We start from the raw sequence: 16921 nt of genomic DNA, 5'->3' as shown, positions 1-16921 counted from the left end.
ACACGGGAAAGAGGCCTGCAAAAACAGAGTTCCCAGAAAGGTCTGAGGACCGGAAGGCTGGAGAGCAGAGGCCCTCTTCGTCACCCGGGTCTCAGCGATGCCCCTGCCAGCAATATGTCCCAGTGAAGCAGTGAGACTCTAAGAGTCTGTGGAGCAGGACAGACAGTCGCTACAACTCCCTGAAAGGGAAACAGCCACCAAGTCGAGTCTAACCAGTGATTGGACAGAAGCCAGACTTTATTTCAAATGGCAGATGGGACAAGTCTACCTATTTTGGTCTCCACTGACTCTGGCTGAACTGCTAGATTATACTGGACATTATGAACTGTGGACATTGTTATTATTATTATGGTTGTGCCTTTAGGATGTTTTCCTCCATCATCAGGTGATCCCGGTATTCCTTCATGGATTCCTCTTCATTGTCTTCATTGGATTTTGCAGGTTTTTCAGGCTCCTGTGGTAAAAACAGAAAAATCAGCCGCAAATCAAATGAAGCTGGAAGCACAAAGGTTAAGAAGTCCGACTGTTCCCAAGTTTTATGTCATGCATTTCCCTGCTGTCATCTCCTTTCACCAGAGGTGGAGTGTTTGTCAAATGATAATATTCTGTAACCACTTTTAATCACGTGACTGCCATCAAGTCTAAGCTCTAAACATGTATCCTCTAAATGATCTAGCTTCCCTAGATAGCAGACAGACTGCCAGGCACTGAATGTCCATAATTATACTCTCCCTGGAGGAAAGGATCAAATGCTGATCTGGATGAATTAAACATGAGGGAAGGGAGACGGGAAGACAAACAGGGACTGAGCAGAGGACACAGAGGACGAGGACTGGCCCCCCATTTTCTACCAATGAAACAATAATTTGTCAGTCGTTTTCCTGACCAGTCAGGAAAGGTTTGACCTGTTTTAACTGACGCATTTATATAGTGTTTGCTCCTCTGTTTGAAAGGTTCTATAAAATCAGTCAGAATCTCCAGCTCACCGTTTTCTTCCTGGGATCTGCAGCTTCCTCTTGTTCTCTGCTGAAAAACGTCTTCAGCCTGTTTTCTTCCCGCTCAAAGTATTTACCCACACTCAATATCTGCAGGCAAACAAAACAAAGACCACTTCGCATCTTTATTTCTCTTTTCAAATAACTAAATATATTAAAAAAAAGTGCAACAGATGCGAATGGCCTGAATTACCTCATTGCCGGAGAAACGGTAGAGTGCCTTTGGGATTTGTAATATACTGACCGTTCCTACGTCATCGCCCACAGCCAGGAAATGCTGCTTGGCTTCATGCAAAAAAATAAAAATAAATACAAGTAAATGAGTATCGTAAATAAAAAGATTTTACAACAAAGGAAAAAGCCCATGGAAATAAAAACTGTCAAAGGGAGATTATTCAAATGCTTTAAGGTCGTTATATATTCATCTTATCTTCCACCAGATTTGATCTGTTTTTCATGTTCATCATTTCTCTCATTGCAGCAGGAGGTGAGGAACTCACGGGAGGCGGGCCAGGGTTTGATGAAGGTCACCTTGGCTTCGGTGGCCTGTGAATGGACGTACGAGGGCTTGCTGGTCTTTTCCTCCAGGTTCCACGCTTCAATGCTGCCGTCCTCCCTCCCCGTGAAGATGGTCGCTGGCTGGGTCGGGGACCAGCACCCTGCGGTGTAGAGCTCCTCGGATCTCGGTGACAGGACGATGGGGGCGTACTGGGCGTTGAAGCATTGAATTGAATGTCGATGGATTCGTTACACTAAAGTCTATGACGGCTTTTTGCGTGTGATCGTAATCGTTGCGGGTGCGTGCGACATAGGGACAGGTGCCGTTACCATCATTCCCTCCCTCCAGATGGCAAAGTTATAGCCTCCGATCGTCAAAATGATGTTTTGGAAGAAGGGCGACCGCTGCACCGCGTTCACACACAACTGATGGATGTTAAAAGAGTGCAGGGGCTTGGTACCTGGGAGAGACAGGAAGTGAAGCCGAGCAACAATGAACTAGAACGGTCATTAAATTACATGTTGGTTTGGACATGCTTTCCTGATTAAACCGACTCCTTCTTTTTTCTCTCTCAGGACTTTCATTACCATTGTGGTTAACTTCAGAGGAGAACAAACCACACTCTGCTCTCCTTTGGCTCACGGTCAGTCGTGGTTTGCAGGTTTTGGATGGTCAAGAATATAAGATTTGCACGTTTATTTTTCTTTCAAATCACTCTAATACTCACTGCGTAGCTGACCAGAGTCGTCCTTCTCCATTTTCCAGTCGGTGAAAACAATCTCCCCGTTCTAGCAGTAAAAATAAACACATCATGGAACGAGGAAGCAATTAATAATCTTGGAAACGTCTGACGCTTCTCACACAGATTCTGTAAACTTTTCTTTTCTTTTCAAGACAATAACGAACTCAACTCAACACCCATTTCAGCTCAGACATAATTCATCTCGCCGTGACTGCACACAAGAGTGTGTACACATGAGGAGTGTGTGTATACACAAGAGCGAGGCTAAAATAATCTGAGCTCTTCACTCTTGGATACAATTTCCACTTTTAGTGTTGGAATAGATCCAAACACTTTGTGGAGGTTGGTCGCTGGAGTCGCTGATGCATTGTTGGAGATGAACGGGTCACACCCTGGGCCAGACTGGGAAGACACTCCTGATGTAAATACAGAATAATGTGTGTGTGTGTGTGTGCAGAGATTGTAGGAGAATTAAAGTCGTAAATCTGTATAATATACTAACACAACACAGCCGGCAGGACCGTTTACCTCTGTCCCCATGCAGAGCTTGATGTTGACATCTTCAAGAGTTTGGAGTGTGTTAGCCGAGGGCGCTCGGAGCCGGCTGTAGTCTGGGATGAGCTCTGTTTTAGAACCATTTCCAACTGGGCTTTCTACTGTAGGAATTAAGTTGACATTAAAAATTCAGCTCAGACTTATGGTAACATTCACGGGGCTTTAGAGCCACACGAGGGACTAAAATGTAGAACACAAAACCACTCGGTCATAGCTGCTGTTCACACATTTAAAGGAAAAGATACGTAACATTAAGTCACTGTATGGAAACGAGAGCGAGTGAACAGTGGCATTAGTGTAGCCTGCGCTGTAATCTGACCATGAGCAAGATGACAGCAGGACAAAAGAGAGGGCGGTGGAGGGGGGTACAGCTGAAGTGAATGGGCTGGTAAAAGGGGATGTGAGTGGAGTGGGAAAGAAAGGAGGTGGAGGTGGGAATGAGGATTGTGTTGGGGGGGGGGGGGTGATGGTAAGGGAGAAGGGTGGGACGGTTGAGATAGGCAGGGCTGGCTGTGATGGAAGAGTCATTTTCCATCACAAAGGCCTGATGGTCTGGACAGTGCGGGACTTTCTGCTCACGCCCGCCGATCAAGCCTCTGCTTCACTCCGCCGGATTCGTTTCTCAAGGTCAGATCACATTACCCACTCACGCATCTTCTGAATCCACTCCCCCCCCGGTTAAGATGTGTGTAAAGATAAGAGTCAGGCGATACAGCACGGCTGCACCTGTGGAAGTTTACGAGCTTTTGTGACGGCGCGCTGCCGCTCATCTGTTGCTACGTCCCACAAAAGTGGAGCCTTCCTGCTTCAATATCAAATTCAATGGCAGCCATTAAAACTTCAATAACAGACTCCCTAAGGGCAGCTGGGGGGGGGCAGCATACTTATGAACTCGGTTCATGAACATATTAATTCCACACCCGCCAGCCACCAAAGCTGTGTTTATGGACGGACCTTCATCCAAGACAAAGACCGGTCTCTACTTGACCAGCAGGACGCACACGATCACCTTCTGGCCTTCGAGGAGACTGAGCAGCATATTGCAAAGAGCTGACAGTCAGTGAGGTTAATGCTCTGCAACTATGAGGGCCTTGTCTGGGAGGTATCACTTAATAAAGTGCTACGAAACCGGAGGAGAGGTGAGCCCTGCCCCAATGATCACTGTGTTCAACCATCCACAGCAGAACTAAAGAATCCGGGATCCTCCTCCTCCTCCAGAGAAATCCTTGAACACGTTTCAGTGACAAAATGGCAAAGTCACGCTTGTCATGTAATTTGCATCACAGGTGATTGTGATTAAATCCTTGATTAGATATCATCTTTTGGACAATTGCTTTTGCAGAGACGTTCGACCCACTCCCTTAAGGTGCTTAAGGAAAACTAAAGCCAGACAGTGTTTGTTGCACAAATCGCTGTCGTTGGGTAACGTTTATTTGTGTGGATGACTGAAGGGAAAGGGCGAGGCAGCACCACAGACAGAAACAAATAAACCGACGCCGCCTTAAGGAGAGATTCTCACCTGTGGCCGGACCCGTATTATCACCACCGCAGGTGTCGTGTACCAGGCTGAACTTCAAGGGGGTGTATTCTCCACCGCTATCCATCCTTCGGAAGGAAACCTGACAAGAAGATGACCTTTGATGTCTAAAAAACTGGCAGATTAAACAACGTTCCGACCAAATTCACGGACGTACGTTCAAAAGATTTGGAAACTACAGAAAAGAAATGTCAAAATAAAATGGATTGACTCATTTGAGTTCTGTGAACCCAGCGGTACCCCGAACAGAGGTTTCCACGTCCGGTCGAGGTGTTTGAAAGTGTTGGGGGCGCCGTGAGCCGTCGACTGGGGCTTCCGGTCGGCGGCTGATTGGCTCGACTGTTTCGGTACTCGCACATCCCAGAACATCAGAAAGCTACAGGGGGGAGGGACACACACACACACACACACACACACACACAGCAGCGTGGAAATGATCAAAGGTTTAATCATTGTTGACGGCTGCAAACTTTATTACTTTAATCGGGCAGATGTAGGTTTAATGTTTGACGTTTTACTTGCACATTTTCCGTCTGCGACCTACCCGTCGGAGGAGCAGGAGACAACCTGAACGGAAATGTTTAGCCTGTTCTCCACCGCTAAGCCTGTCCTGCTCACCTAAACAGAGGCAGAGTCACAAAATTAACAAATGGCTGAGTGTGGTCAAGAGACAAATATTCAATCACTTTTCTGCAGAAAGCCATCACGGACCGTTGCAGTTGAAGCTCCTAGCCCGGACCCTGGGCCCACTGGATCTTTATCGTCTCGTAATCTCGTTCAATTCAAGTGGCTTTTAACCTTAGCCAGAAATAAATTCCAAAACTACCGGTAGATATAGCAATCCTTAGAGCAATGAGAGACCTGATCTGGCATTTAGTGTTTAGAATCACTTTGAGTCTGAGGTGTGTAGGAATGAAATTGACTCTTGCTGCCTCTGGTATGTTGGATAATGTGCCCCAGTGTTTACATTAGATAGAAGCTTGGGAAGCAGAAAACATTCCAGAATGTTTTGCTGAAAGCTCTGCTGGTTCCGTCACCTATAACAATTTTTGTTAATCAAGATAGGTTGAATAAAAAAATAAAATTACTGTTTAACCTTGTGGGAGTATTTAACACATGATCAAAGCACCTGTGATGGAAAAAGGTCAGGAAGTAAGCCTCTGTTTCTGTGCTCTGATCCGCGTACCTCAAATGTCGGTGGCAACCAGTGGATGTCGCTGATCGGGGCATTGTGTCTGCTCTCCAAGGCAGACAGCGCACAGCAGCGCACAACGGGGGTCTTTTTCTGGTCATCCTCGAGGGCCTGGTAGGAGGTCAGACACAAAAGCAGCAGAATGTACAGTGATCTCCGGTGGTAAGACGGCCCAGCGTGATATTCACACACTGTAACACGTAGCATGGAAACTAAACTAAATGATCATTTCACACTGAAGTGAAAGGTCCTTTTTCCTCTAGAATCATGTGGAGATGGTTTTTTTGGTCTATTCTGGGCTTTTGCAGAAACACATTTATGAATATTACAGTCCGTTTCTTGTAAATTAAGCATCCTAAATCCCGCACGCCAGTGATTATAGTGCCCTTTATTGGAATGAGCAGTTGAGTATGTGCCAAAGTAAAAAAAAAAAGAACATTTTAAAGCCTTGCTGCTAGTTCGATAGCAGTTTGTGCCTACAGGTCAACTTACTGCAGGATTTTAAATCTTCATTTATCTGACAGGCTACAGTAGCAACAGGCGTTGGTATAGCGCAGCTTTCACACCGCTCGGCGTGGCAATAAAGACTTTTAGCGGATAAGCAGATGCGACGGCTGCTGCTGGCACTGCAAACAAAAGGGAAAGGAGGGATTTGATTTGCCTGTGTGTTATCTTCTGAGGATGGAGGACTTGCCTAACAGCTGGGGTCCGTGAGCTGATGCTGTTGACTCTAGAGAGAATGAAGAGCAAACAAGGACAGAGAGAATGGAGGGAGGTATGGAGGGGGGGGGGGGGCGGGGGGGTGGTATGAAAGGAAGCAGCACGGACTGGGATGGAGACAGCTGTTCTTGTAGAGGCGATAAAAACACACAAAGCAAATGGGGGCTGGATGATGGGGGTATATGTCTATTTAAACACAGCGGCCGAGAGGAAGGAGGTCGGGCTTTGAGCGGCAGAAAAGGTTTAATATTTGGTGTCTGGAAGTCTCAACAGGAAACGGTGGATTTAATGTACGAGCTATGCTGTCGGCTTAAATCTGAGTGCTGGTTTTTGTCACTTTTACTTCTCTCTCTGCATCTTGTCTTTATTACAGTTCATAACAGGATTTAAATAGCTCACATATGGCATTAAATATTCGTTTACTCTGCGGTCTCAGAGTATTTTTTGTGCAGTAGCATCGTCCTGCTCGATGTGGCTTTTTTGTAAGAGATGCTCTTGCAGTGTGGGTCATGCAAATGACACAAACTTGCTTTGAGTCAGGCTTGGCATTAGCGGGTTTGTGGAACTAGTTTTGACAGCTGTGGCTAGTTTGAAAAGGACAGTTAGGCTTCTGCATTTCCATCTAATGAAAGGGTGATGATGAGGAGGGAAGCCAGGAGTTCATGTTTCATCATCTCACTCTGTCATACGAAGAGTTCAGCCTGTCTTTACAGGGAATGCGCCGCGTGCTCTACCAAACCGAGGGCCCGTGTTTGAATAAACCGAGCTGACGTCATCAAGAATCCCGGTAACCGATACCACATGTAAGGCAACAAACGCAAACACGGAACACTGGATCAACAGTGTGTACATTAGGGACAGGATGTGAGGACTCACTAGTGTGCCCGTGTTGACAGAAGCCTTTTCACTTCCAGGCTGCTGTTCTTGTAGGTGTGTGACGTGAGCAGAAATGTCCCACAACACGACCTGAACACGTGAAATTCAATCAATCGCTGGATATCAAACACGATGAAATCAAATTTTAAAAACAAGTATGAAAAACATTTATAGGATGTGAATGTGATTGAAAATATATTCCTTTATTTTGAAGGTACTGAGTAAAGTGTTCTCAGGCAGCGGATGAAAAGATCAATCAGGTCGAGTGCATACCTGGCCATTTACGCAGCCGCCAGCTATAAGATTTGGATCGGAGGGGCAGAACTCAAAGGCAGAAATGTCGTCTGGGGACTCCAGCAGCAGCTGCAAGCAAGACAGAAACCCACAAACACAAGGCAGAAAGACGATACTTCAAAAGTAGACAGACCAAGTGTTCATTTATTCTCATCTCTCTCCATGTGGCGTTCATCTTCTGAGCCGCAAAACCAAATGCATACAGTAGATTCCATTTCATGAGGCAAAAGAGGCAAAAGAGGGGCTGGATGGTGTTTAAATCCCCTGGAGTTTAAAATGAGGGGCAAAAACTCGACTTCACTGGCCAGACTAGCTAGATGTAATGATTTCCATTATTTGACGTATCTGGTTTCCTCTCTGCTGCTTTGACCACCGCTCAGGCAGACGGTGAAACTGAAACACGTCATCGGAACTCGTATTACTTCATGAGCAATTTTAACGGCGCAGCTCCATTGATTGAAATCAAATCAATAGAGCGTCTCAAATTTTGCCTGTGATGAGGACACAAAGCAAGTCCGTGCAGCCATTTGACAGAAAACGTGTGTCTGGAACAGAAATGATAAGGTCAGAATTCGCCCGTCAGCCGTCAGTGAGAGAGACAAATGCATCTTCTTGGTCTTTTTTTTTTTTTTAAACACTTTGACTCGCGGCCCATCATGCCGTTTCCATACCTGGGCGTCTGAGCAGGGGTCACAGGGGTCCGAGAGGCAATGGAAGCGAATGAGAGAGGGTCTGCCGGGAGAAGTCGTGGACTGGTCCGACTGCTCATCCTTTTTCTCTGTCAAAGCCACAGCTAACACACCTACCACATAAAAAAACACAACGTCATGCCAACCGGTGTGTCCACTGCTCGGCTGCAGGAAAACAAATCTGCTGCCGCAAAAGATCGAGATTTGAGTTGGGAGTAATATCTTGATCGCGACTGGGAGCATAGCTTCAACATTTTTAAGCTTCGTGTTATAATAGATGTTCTCGCTGCGTGCAGGATAGCAGTATTGACCGCATTTGTTCTGAAAGGTGAACTAAAGTAATCTGATACAAATAATTGATTTTACAGCAGGTTCTTGATGACCTCATAGCACTTGAGTCCTGTACCGTAGATGGTAGGATGCCAGTTGATGCAGCTGATTTTCTTGTCCTTTGTGTCCTTCTGGTCTCTTAAGATCTGATAAAGCGTGAGACCTACGGAAGTCTTTGCCGACCACTCGCTGTCCTCGGCTTCCGTCCTCAGATCGGCACAGTCGTCGGAGAACACGTTATTGAGTTCTTCTTGCTGAAGGGCCTGGAGAACCCTGAAGAACATACACGTTTTTCCACCTCAGTGTCCTTTAGAGTATTCCATTGCAGTTGGATTATGGAAGAACTCCTAGCATATATTTTTACCTGGGTGTCACAGAGTTGCAAAAATCTTTCAGACTCTCAGACTGGAGGACGTTCTCTTTGTCTTCATCACTTAACTCTCTTGGGACATACTGGGTGAAGATATTCCTCTTAAATATCCTGAAAAGGGGGGCAGAAAATTAATATGCAATGCATTAGTGGAGATTGAGTTTCTAGAAGTGAAACGGAGGGGGGGGGGGGGGGGGGGGGATATGGTGGATTTTATTTTATGAGCATGTCAGTAATATATGATGATGTAATCTGCAGCTTCTGAGTAAAAAGCACAAAGGATCTGTTCGACAGAAAATGTTCTTGTGTAGAACAGATCCATTTCTGCTGCGGTTTTCCTGGCCTACCTTTGTGTTTGAGTGCTGCTCTGCACCCTGAGAACAGCCTGCGTCCCACAGTCCCTCTCCATCTGCTTGATGCTGGATCTGCTGTCTTGGTAGGGGGCACACTCGACGTAGCTATTCTTAGCGCGTGCAGGGTTGTGGTCTGAAAGACAGACTGGTTCACCGAACTTCCTCAACACTCTGGAGAACTTGTACCGCAGCTGAAGACAAAGAGATGTAGAATAGAATAGATGGGACGAGAGGGCATGAAGGAATTTAATATGTGCCTGATGTTTTAAAGACGGCAGTACCTTCGGTCTGGTCTCTTTGACAGATTCATTGTCTATTTCCTGTTCGCTACCAAGTGATATCCAAGGCTTTGGTTGGCAGGATTCTTTGACTTCGTTCTCTTCTGGTTGCTCTGGTTGTGGCGGCTGCAGAACACAGAGACAAGTTTGAGAACATAAAAAGAACAACAGAACACTAAATCGGAAGTTTATTACTTCTGCATTAGAGCAAGATTGTGAATTTGTTTCACAAGTTTTTTTTTTGCAGCTGCAGCAATAATAAATTGGCTTTCCAAAGCCGACTGGCCTCTGATGCCAGCCGGCTGACGTCTTTACAAAATAAAAGCTGTTGTGAGCTTACATTGAGGAGTCTGCTCTTGGCCTCTGGTGTGAGAACCAGGTAGAAGTTGTTACCATAGGTGTAGTCCCGGTCATAAACCAGCAGGAGCTCCTCCTCTGGGTAGTCCTATACAGGAATATGATAAAGACACGTGTCATTCGCAGTAGTCATATAAATCTTGTTCGATCAATGTCCGGGACCCGAACAAGAAAGTTGCTTCAGACACACGACGACACAGAACTCCCAGTTAAGAGGTCACATGATCCCACCTGAAGCAGGACAGTCAGCACAATCACCTCTCTCTCTTCATTGTATATTTTAAGCCCAGACATGATGCTGCTAATCTCTGTATTTAATGCACACAACCTCTGTCAAAATGTGTGTGTGTGTGTGTGTGTGTGTGAAGGGGGGGGGGGGGGGGGGGGGGTAATGTGTCACAATGGATCACCTCACCAGCACAATCTTCTTAACGGGGGTGAAATCGGACACCGCGGCCCTCGTCTTGATGTCCTGTAGGATATCGTCTTTCTTCAGCAGCTTGTAAGGGTTCTCCTCTGTCACATGATCATCAGCAAGACAACCGAAGAGCTCCTGGGTGCATGATGTCACAATCAAGGGGATGACATCATCAGGATGACCTTGGAAAGAGAGTTCACGGTCAGTATGTAAAAGAACTGTACCAGGTTATCATTTCTTTTGCGCTCGTCCAGGGTTTGAAAGGTTATCTTTTCTATGTCCTCTCCCATCGGCTGCTTTTACTGCAGGTCCTGTTTTTCATGCAGCTTCATCAGTCAGATGAAAACGGACATGTGGCGATATTACAACCACAGGCCTGAAACGCTCTGGTCAACGGAGACTCACAGAAAGGACCCGCTTTAAATCCAACACTGCCCGAGGCCTTTTCAGATCAAACACACGGCCTCTGATCTTTCACCTGCCCCTCCCTGCGGGGCGGACCACCCTCGGATGAAATGCAATCCTTACGACGGCTTTCCGCGCAGCATTCAAAATGAAATGATTGTGCACATTGCTCGTATGTGAGAAGGAGATCGGCATGAACTGCAGACGTAAACCGCTCAGTGGATGGACCATTACCACTGCAACGTTTTCCTTAACAGCCTTTGCAGGCAGATCCATATCAAAGTCAGCCTCAGTCCGGGACACACGGCAGTAAACATGGCTCTTCATAATGACAGTTTTCATCTCGCTCGCGGCCGCTCTCTTCAAAGCCTCTTCGGGAGGTTGCTGGGGGGGACACTGGGAATGCTAAAGCACAGCTTAAGTAACCACTTCCAGGCTGGGTGTGTCGAGCTTTTCCCACTCACACCACTTAGGCTTCATGCCAAAATCATTACAGCAGAAAGTCACACTCCTCGTGTCAGTTATATCTCAACCGTGGAATCCACATTTTGATTTGCTTGAGATATAAGTTAATGCAACAATCCATTACAGCTTTTTGTTTTGATTAAAAAAAAATCATTTAGTGCGAGTTAAATATCTTAACCATCTAAATCCGTAACCTTCTGCATTTTACTTTTGGAATAGGAATTTTAGGACAGGTTTAAATTCAAGATTATGACATAATTTATAGCCAAAATGTTTAAGTGCTGGTATGTTGGCATAAACCAGAGTGAGACAATGTAGCAATACAATTATTACATTTTCATATGCAATGTCATATAAGATATAAATCATATGAAATTTAAAGAATCAGTCTTCTTTTGGGTTGTGAAACATAACTTTGGAAAAATGGGGAAAATAAATACCAGGAATTTCTTCTTCTTCTGCAAGCAGCTGATTCTTCTTGTCTGAATGGGAAATGGGTGAATAGACATTTTTAACATTATATTTACACTATAAACTATGCTATGCTAATAAACTCATGTATGCATTTAGCACATTAAATGTACTTGAATTATTACACTCACCTGTACTCGTCATCTCATTTCCTGCTCTGCTTCCTGCATTGGTTTGCGTCTTTGGCAGCATCCAGTCTAATGACAAGGACAAAGTTTACACAGAAAAACACCAAGAATTAAACTGCATTGATCTGGATTAGATTCTATTTCCACACCAGACACCAGCACAAATCATTATTGTTGCACTGGCGCCATCTTGTGGAGAGAACTATAAACTTCCCTTTCCCTTTTATTGAGCGAGAGAGTTTTACACTGTTAAAACAGCTTGAGATCAAATTATTATTATTATTGTGTAACGCAAAATAATAGCAAATGTGAATAACTTCATACAGATTAGTATCTTTTCATGTTTTCAGTGGTGACAGTAGCATCACTGCTGTGGTAATAACAGGAAACAAGAACAAGGAGGAAACAACATGCTATATGAATCTTGTGTGCTGCTGCATTTGCCTTTTTTGTTTTAATTACCTTTAATGCTAATTAGCATCCTTGAAGCTCTTGTTTTTCTATCTATCCTGTTCTAAAGTCAATTTAGCACACATTAGCATACTTGCTCGCTCACTCCTGGTTGTTGTTTATTAAGTAAACTCTTGTTTAATCGAATGTGCCGCCCCTTCAGTTATCTAAAGTCCCACTACAGTATATCATTATTATATCTGCAGTTTAAAGACAGATAAATAAAGTTTACCGGTAGCTAAACTAGCTTGAAAGCCTCTTCGCTCGTGGATTGTTTGGTTGCCAGGGTTACAAGAGGACGCTCAACATTTGACTGATATATCCAAGAGCCAATCGGAGCCATGCAACGTGTGACGTACACCGTCGTTACCTGAGACCTGCCAGATTCGCTCACAAAACACAAAGCGCACTCCGGATTACGGTAATCCAACAATAGCTCCGAGAGGGAAGGAACGCCCGAGTTGTTGCGACTATTCCCTTTAACAGAAGGTGGACAATTTGGACGCAACGCGCGCGCGCCGCGACCGACAGGTGGATGCGACAAGAAGGGGATGACGTAGCCCGCGTTCAGGACTCAGGTGAGAGGACCCCCCCCCCCCCCAACTCGATTTATGTTCTCGATCGTTTAGGATCGACGCGATCGATTATGGTCGCCTACAAGTTGAACGGACTACTTTATTATTGATGGTGGAAACTGATCAGGTTTTTTTTAATGTGAGCTGCTGTGTATTATTTAACGCTGCTTCAGAGAGTTTCCTACTTACCTGTAGTCAACCATTTACTAATTGGCCTGAAGAACTGGAAGAACGAGAGATTACGATTCCTCTGTACTCAGGAAGAAAAAACCCCACACGAGATTACCATCAATAATATTAGAATAGTTTCCAGAGCTTCATCAGGTTTCAGCCTTTTGTGGGCATCCCTTTCGTAAAGGGACATTTATATTCGCTGTACATTACCTAGAACACACTTTGACATCGTCATGCCATATTTGTCACTGCACACAAGTGCTATTTACTCGTTCACTTGCAGGTATGGAGGGGTCGAACGAGTTCTACGAACCCTTTGGGAGAAACGACCCCCCTCCGTGGGCAGCTGGGCATCAGTGCATGGAGGACAACAACAACAATATGGAGCGTCTCCGAAGGAAGATCAAATATTACTTCATGAATCCTTGTGAGAAGTACCACGCTCGCAGCAGGAAGCCGTGGAAGCTCATCCTGCAGATCATCAAGATCGCCATTATTACCATCCAGGTACCATCAGACGCACCTGGACAGGTTGTCCAACGTGCCCCACCCCCCTCATATAAAGTGTGCTTTCTTCTCTCCTTGTTTCAGTTGGTATCTTTCGGCCTGAGCAACCAGATGGTCGTAACGTTTAAGGAGGAAAATCTGATGACATTCAGGCACCTCTTCCTGAAAAATTACGCCGATGGAGGCATCGATACGTACGCCGTTTATAGGCAGGCCGATGTGTATGATTACATCGGTTACGTCATTGATCAGGTAGCTGAAAGCCATCCTCCAGTGCGACAACGTAATGTATATTTGCTGTTCCCTTTTTGTTTTTTTATTATCACATGACTCCCCCCCCCCCCCCCCCCTTATTGCTTTCATGCTGCAGCAAATCATTGATGGGATTTTACAGCTTTACATGCTCATCCAGGCCAAAAGGCTTTTCAGGCCTTCATGGCGAGACGCAACTCGTCATGGGATCAGACTTCGATCACATGATTTTAAGTTTTCCTGTTTTTTCGCTGCTCAGACTGCATTGAACTGTAAAATCCAGTTCCCTTAAGCTGCAACGCTTGTCAACAAACCTGACTTTATTTTACCCAGCGTCTCCATTATTTGTTTCCAGTACGAACATTTGCAGAACATCACTGTCGGCAATCATGCGTACCAGAAAGAAGACGGTTTCTACACGCCTCTGTCGCTGTGTCAGGAGTTCTACAGAAACGGCACCATCTTCCCCGGAAATGAGACCTTTGAAATTAATGCAGAGGTGGACACCGGTACGTGTGCACATTAAATGCTCTAAACCACACTAAAAATGAAAAGTTGTTCTGTGGAAATAAAACAATAAAATGGTCTTTAAAATGGCTATAGTGTTTATGGCTTATTGGCTTTTTTTTGGGGAGTCCAGTCCTACCGGGCCGAGTGAGTTCATTTAGCATCTGTCATGTCGCTGTGGTTTGTATCCAACAGACTGCGTGGAAGTATTCCCGATGCGTAACACATCATCCCAGGAAGTACTGAAACATCTTGACTTGCATTTTAAAAGGTTAGTAAATCAGCGGCGGCGCTCTGGTGGTTCTTGTGCCAGATATGTGAAACCCCTTCGGTTGAATTGTGCCTGCTCTTGTCTTCCAGGATGATCTCTATCAAGATCGAATTTGTTCTCAAGGCCATAAATTTAGAGACAGTGAGACACCGAGAGCTGCCGGACTGCTATGACTTCACTGTTACCGTACGCCTGTTAATGTATCTCCGAGGCTCAGCAGATCACATTAGACATGGCCCGAAAGCAGCGATATGACACATCTGACTGCCTGTCCTTGTGGCGCTGTGCGCCTGTTTGCGCAGTAAAGACAGGAGTTAAAATGATAATGAACGTGCATGCATGTGCGTGCACATTTTGTGCACATTTCAGTAGGTGATTACAGAACTACGCAGGAATTCACTTGATGGTTTATTTAGCTGTTTTGGGGTTGGTAATGACCCAAAACCACCATAATAGTGTAGAAACATGAGAAAAGTGAGTTTTCCCATCATATGTCTCCTTTAAACAAAGCTTTCTGCTTAACAGATCACCTTCAGCAACCAGGCTCACAGCGGCAGGATAAAGGTTGGCCTGGACAATGACGTAAGCATCAATGAATGCAGAGACTGGAAAGTAACGGGAGCGTGTGAGTCCTCCTCCGCGTTTGAAGGAATCATCTGCGCTTCTTCAAAGCCAACATCCAAGATTCTAAACTTCAGGCTTTGATGACAAATCTTTTCAGATTCCACGAAGCAAGTGATTTTTTTTCTTTCTCCATTCCAGATTCCAGGAACGTCCTCCTCACTGTGCTGTTTGACTGCCTCATCGTTATCATGTGCATCACCTCCTTCACCCTCTGCACGCGCTCCGTCATCAACGGGATCCAGCTGCAGTTTGTGTGTATTCTGCTGATGATCGAATACAGCATATTACTTCTTGCGCTCCTTTCCACACCTGCGCAGATGGATCGCTTACCTCTGCATGTCTCTATTTAATAAGTTCAACCTTCGCCCCGGCCTCAAGTCAAACGTGCCTGTATTTTCCTGCATTGTAAACAGGAGTACACCCTCTCCTGCAGGCAGAATTCTGCTAAAGAAGTCACGTGGTCAGAAAAGTTGGAGTTCTTGAACGGTTGGTATATCCTCATCATCGTCAGTGACACGCTGTCCATCATTGGTTCCATCCTCAAGATCGAGATCCAGACGAAGGTAATGGTTACCTCCACCGAGGAGGTTATGTTTTTTGCCGGCGTTTATCGGTCTGTACATTTAGCAGCAGGCGCTTGCCGGAGGTCTGCGCTCTCAGAGTGCTCTCCTAGTTTATCGCGTGATAAAGGCAAAGCACGATGTCAAACCTGAACGCACGTCGTTTGTTTCAGGCCGTCGCGAGCTACGACATCTGCAGCATCTTCCTCGGGACGGGCACCATGTTCGTCTGGATCGGGGTCATCCGCTACATGGGCTACTTCAGGAAGTATAATGTAACCCATACTGTTTAAAATGGAGGTTCCATCCATTACGGATACCGCAGTGGAGCTGGATTGTTCTTGTTTTACCAGATTCTCATCCTGACACTAAGGGCGGCTTTCCCAAACGTCATCCGATTCATCTGCTGCGCCGGGATCATCTACCTCAGCTACTGTTTCTGCGGCTGGGTCGTCCTGGGCCCGTATCACGAGAAGGTTCGCTTGCACAAACAGACAACTCAGAATGACTCGTGATCACGGGTTCTGCTCATTTCACCACTTAACAGAATAAACGTTGTTTTGTTTGTTTTGAAGTTCCGGACTCTGAACACGGCGTCAGAGTGCTTGTTCTCCCTGATCAACGGAGACGACATGTTCCCCACCTTTAAGAACATGGGGCAGAAGAGCAGCCTGGTGTTCGTGTTCAGCAGGGTCTACCTCTACACGTTCGTGTCGCTCTTCATCTACATGATCCTCAGCCTCTTCATCACAATCATTACAGACACCTACGACACCATCAAGGTACCGCTTGCCCTCGCTTTGGATGACGACCTGTATTTATTGCCGTCAGGTTTTATTCTCTCCTCCGATTATTTAGCAGCGGCAGCAGAGCGGGGCGCCGACCACCGAGCTGCAGAAGTTCCTGTCGGAGTGTAGAGATTTACCGAACTCTGGAGTCTACAGACTGGAGGAGACCAGCGGCTGCTTCGACCGGTGCATCACCAGGTAGAGCCATTCGTCCTGCAGCGTTATTAATCTGGGAATGCGAGTGCAGCGTGTCAAAGCACGGTTGCTATAATGAGTCCCCCTCCCCCTCCCTTCTCCCCTTTCAGGTTTAGGAAACATCGCGAGAGGCTGACCTCCGAGATGTGACGGGCCTTTAATCTAGCAATAATGTGCACTTTATTTTATTCTAATCAGGAGAGGGTTTTTTTTTTTTGAACGTTCAGGTGATTTTAAGTCCTGAAGACGCCAAGCGTGTGAAGCGTCGATGCAGAAGACACTGAACATTTATCGCGATGCTGGAAGGAGCTTGTGCGAAGAGAAATCAAAATGAAATAACAGAG

At 45.7% G+C, this 16921-nt stretch overlaps 2 protein-coding genes across 2 annotated transcripts; one reads left to right on the top strand and one right to left on the bottom strand.

The window, feature by feature from the left end:
* Positions 1–235: 235 nt before the first annotated feature.
* Positions 236–11690, bottom strand: dnai3 (dynein axonemal intermediate chain 3). Its single transcript, XM_068743456.1, has 21 exons — positions 11678–11690; positions 10203–10387; positions 9771–9875; positions 9434–9556; positions 9147–9343; positions 8794–8910; positions 8506–8702; positions 8082–8212; positions 7390–7479; positions 7117–7206; positions 5515–5622; positions 4873–4946; positions 4569–4704; positions 4311–4410; positions 2765–2892; positions 2222–2282; positions 1824–1954; positions 1496–1703; positions 1189–1280; positions 987–1085; positions 236–454 (listed from the first exon to the last, which is right to left on the bottom strand). Exons 1-21 carry the CDS (start codon positions 11688–11690, stop codon positions 347–349), a joined length of 2493 nt encoding a protein of 830 aa, XP_068599557.1. The 3' UTR covers positions 236–346.
* Positions 11691–12572: 882 nt separating this feature from the next.
* mcoln3b (mucolipin TRP cation channel 3b) lies at positions 12573–16804 on the top strand. The gene is made up of 14 exons (XM_068743829.1): positions 12573–12702; positions 13157–13380; positions 13465–13632; positions 13988–14141; positions 14335–14410; positions 14500–14596; positions 14936–15035; positions 15173–15285; positions 15448–15597; positions 15768–15869; positions 15948–16070; positions 16170–16376; positions 16453–16580; positions 16688–16804. Exons 1-14 carry the CDS (start codon positions 12660–12662, stop codon positions 16725–16727), a joined length of 1725 nt encoding a protein of 574 aa, XP_068599930.1. The 5' UTR covers positions 12573–12659; the 3' UTR covers positions 16728–16804.
* The last annotated feature ends 117 nt before the right edge of the window (positions 16805–16921 follow it).

This window comes from Brachionichthys hirsutus, chromosome 9, assembly GCF_040956055.1.
Source record: "Brachionichthys hirsutus isolate HB-005 chromosome 9, CSIRO-AGI_Bhir_v1, whole genome shotgun sequence".
Lineage (NCBI taxonomy): Eukaryota > Metazoa > Chordata > Actinopteri > Lophiiformes > Brachionichthyidae > Brachionichthys > Brachionichthys hirsutus.
The sequence above is the reverse complement of the archived record's forward strand: the minus strand, read 5'-3'. Positions and strand labels throughout refer to the sequence as shown.

Coding starts and splice junctions, on each gene's coding strand:
- mcoln3b (XM_068743829.1), top strand. CDS start 12,660: ATGCGACAAGAAGGGGATGACGTAGCCCGCGTTCAGGACTCAG. Junction 12,703..13,156: donor AGCCCGCGTTCAGGACTCAG/GTGAGAGGACCC, acceptor GTTCACTTGCAG/GTATGGAGGGGTCGAACGAG. Junction 13,633..13,987: donor TCGGTTACGTCATTGATCAG/GTAGCTGAAAGC, acceptor ATTTGTTTCCAG/TACGAACATTTGCAGAACAT.
- dnai3 (XM_068743456.1), bottom strand. Junction 9,876..10,202: donor CCGTTAAGAAGATTGTGCTG/GTGAGGTGATCC, acceptor ATTCCTGTATAG/GACTACCCAGAGGAGGAGCT. Junction 9,344..9,433: donor TCAAAGAGACCAGACCGAAG/GTACTGCCGTCT, acceptor CTTTGTCTTCAG/CTGCGGTACAAGTTCTCCAG.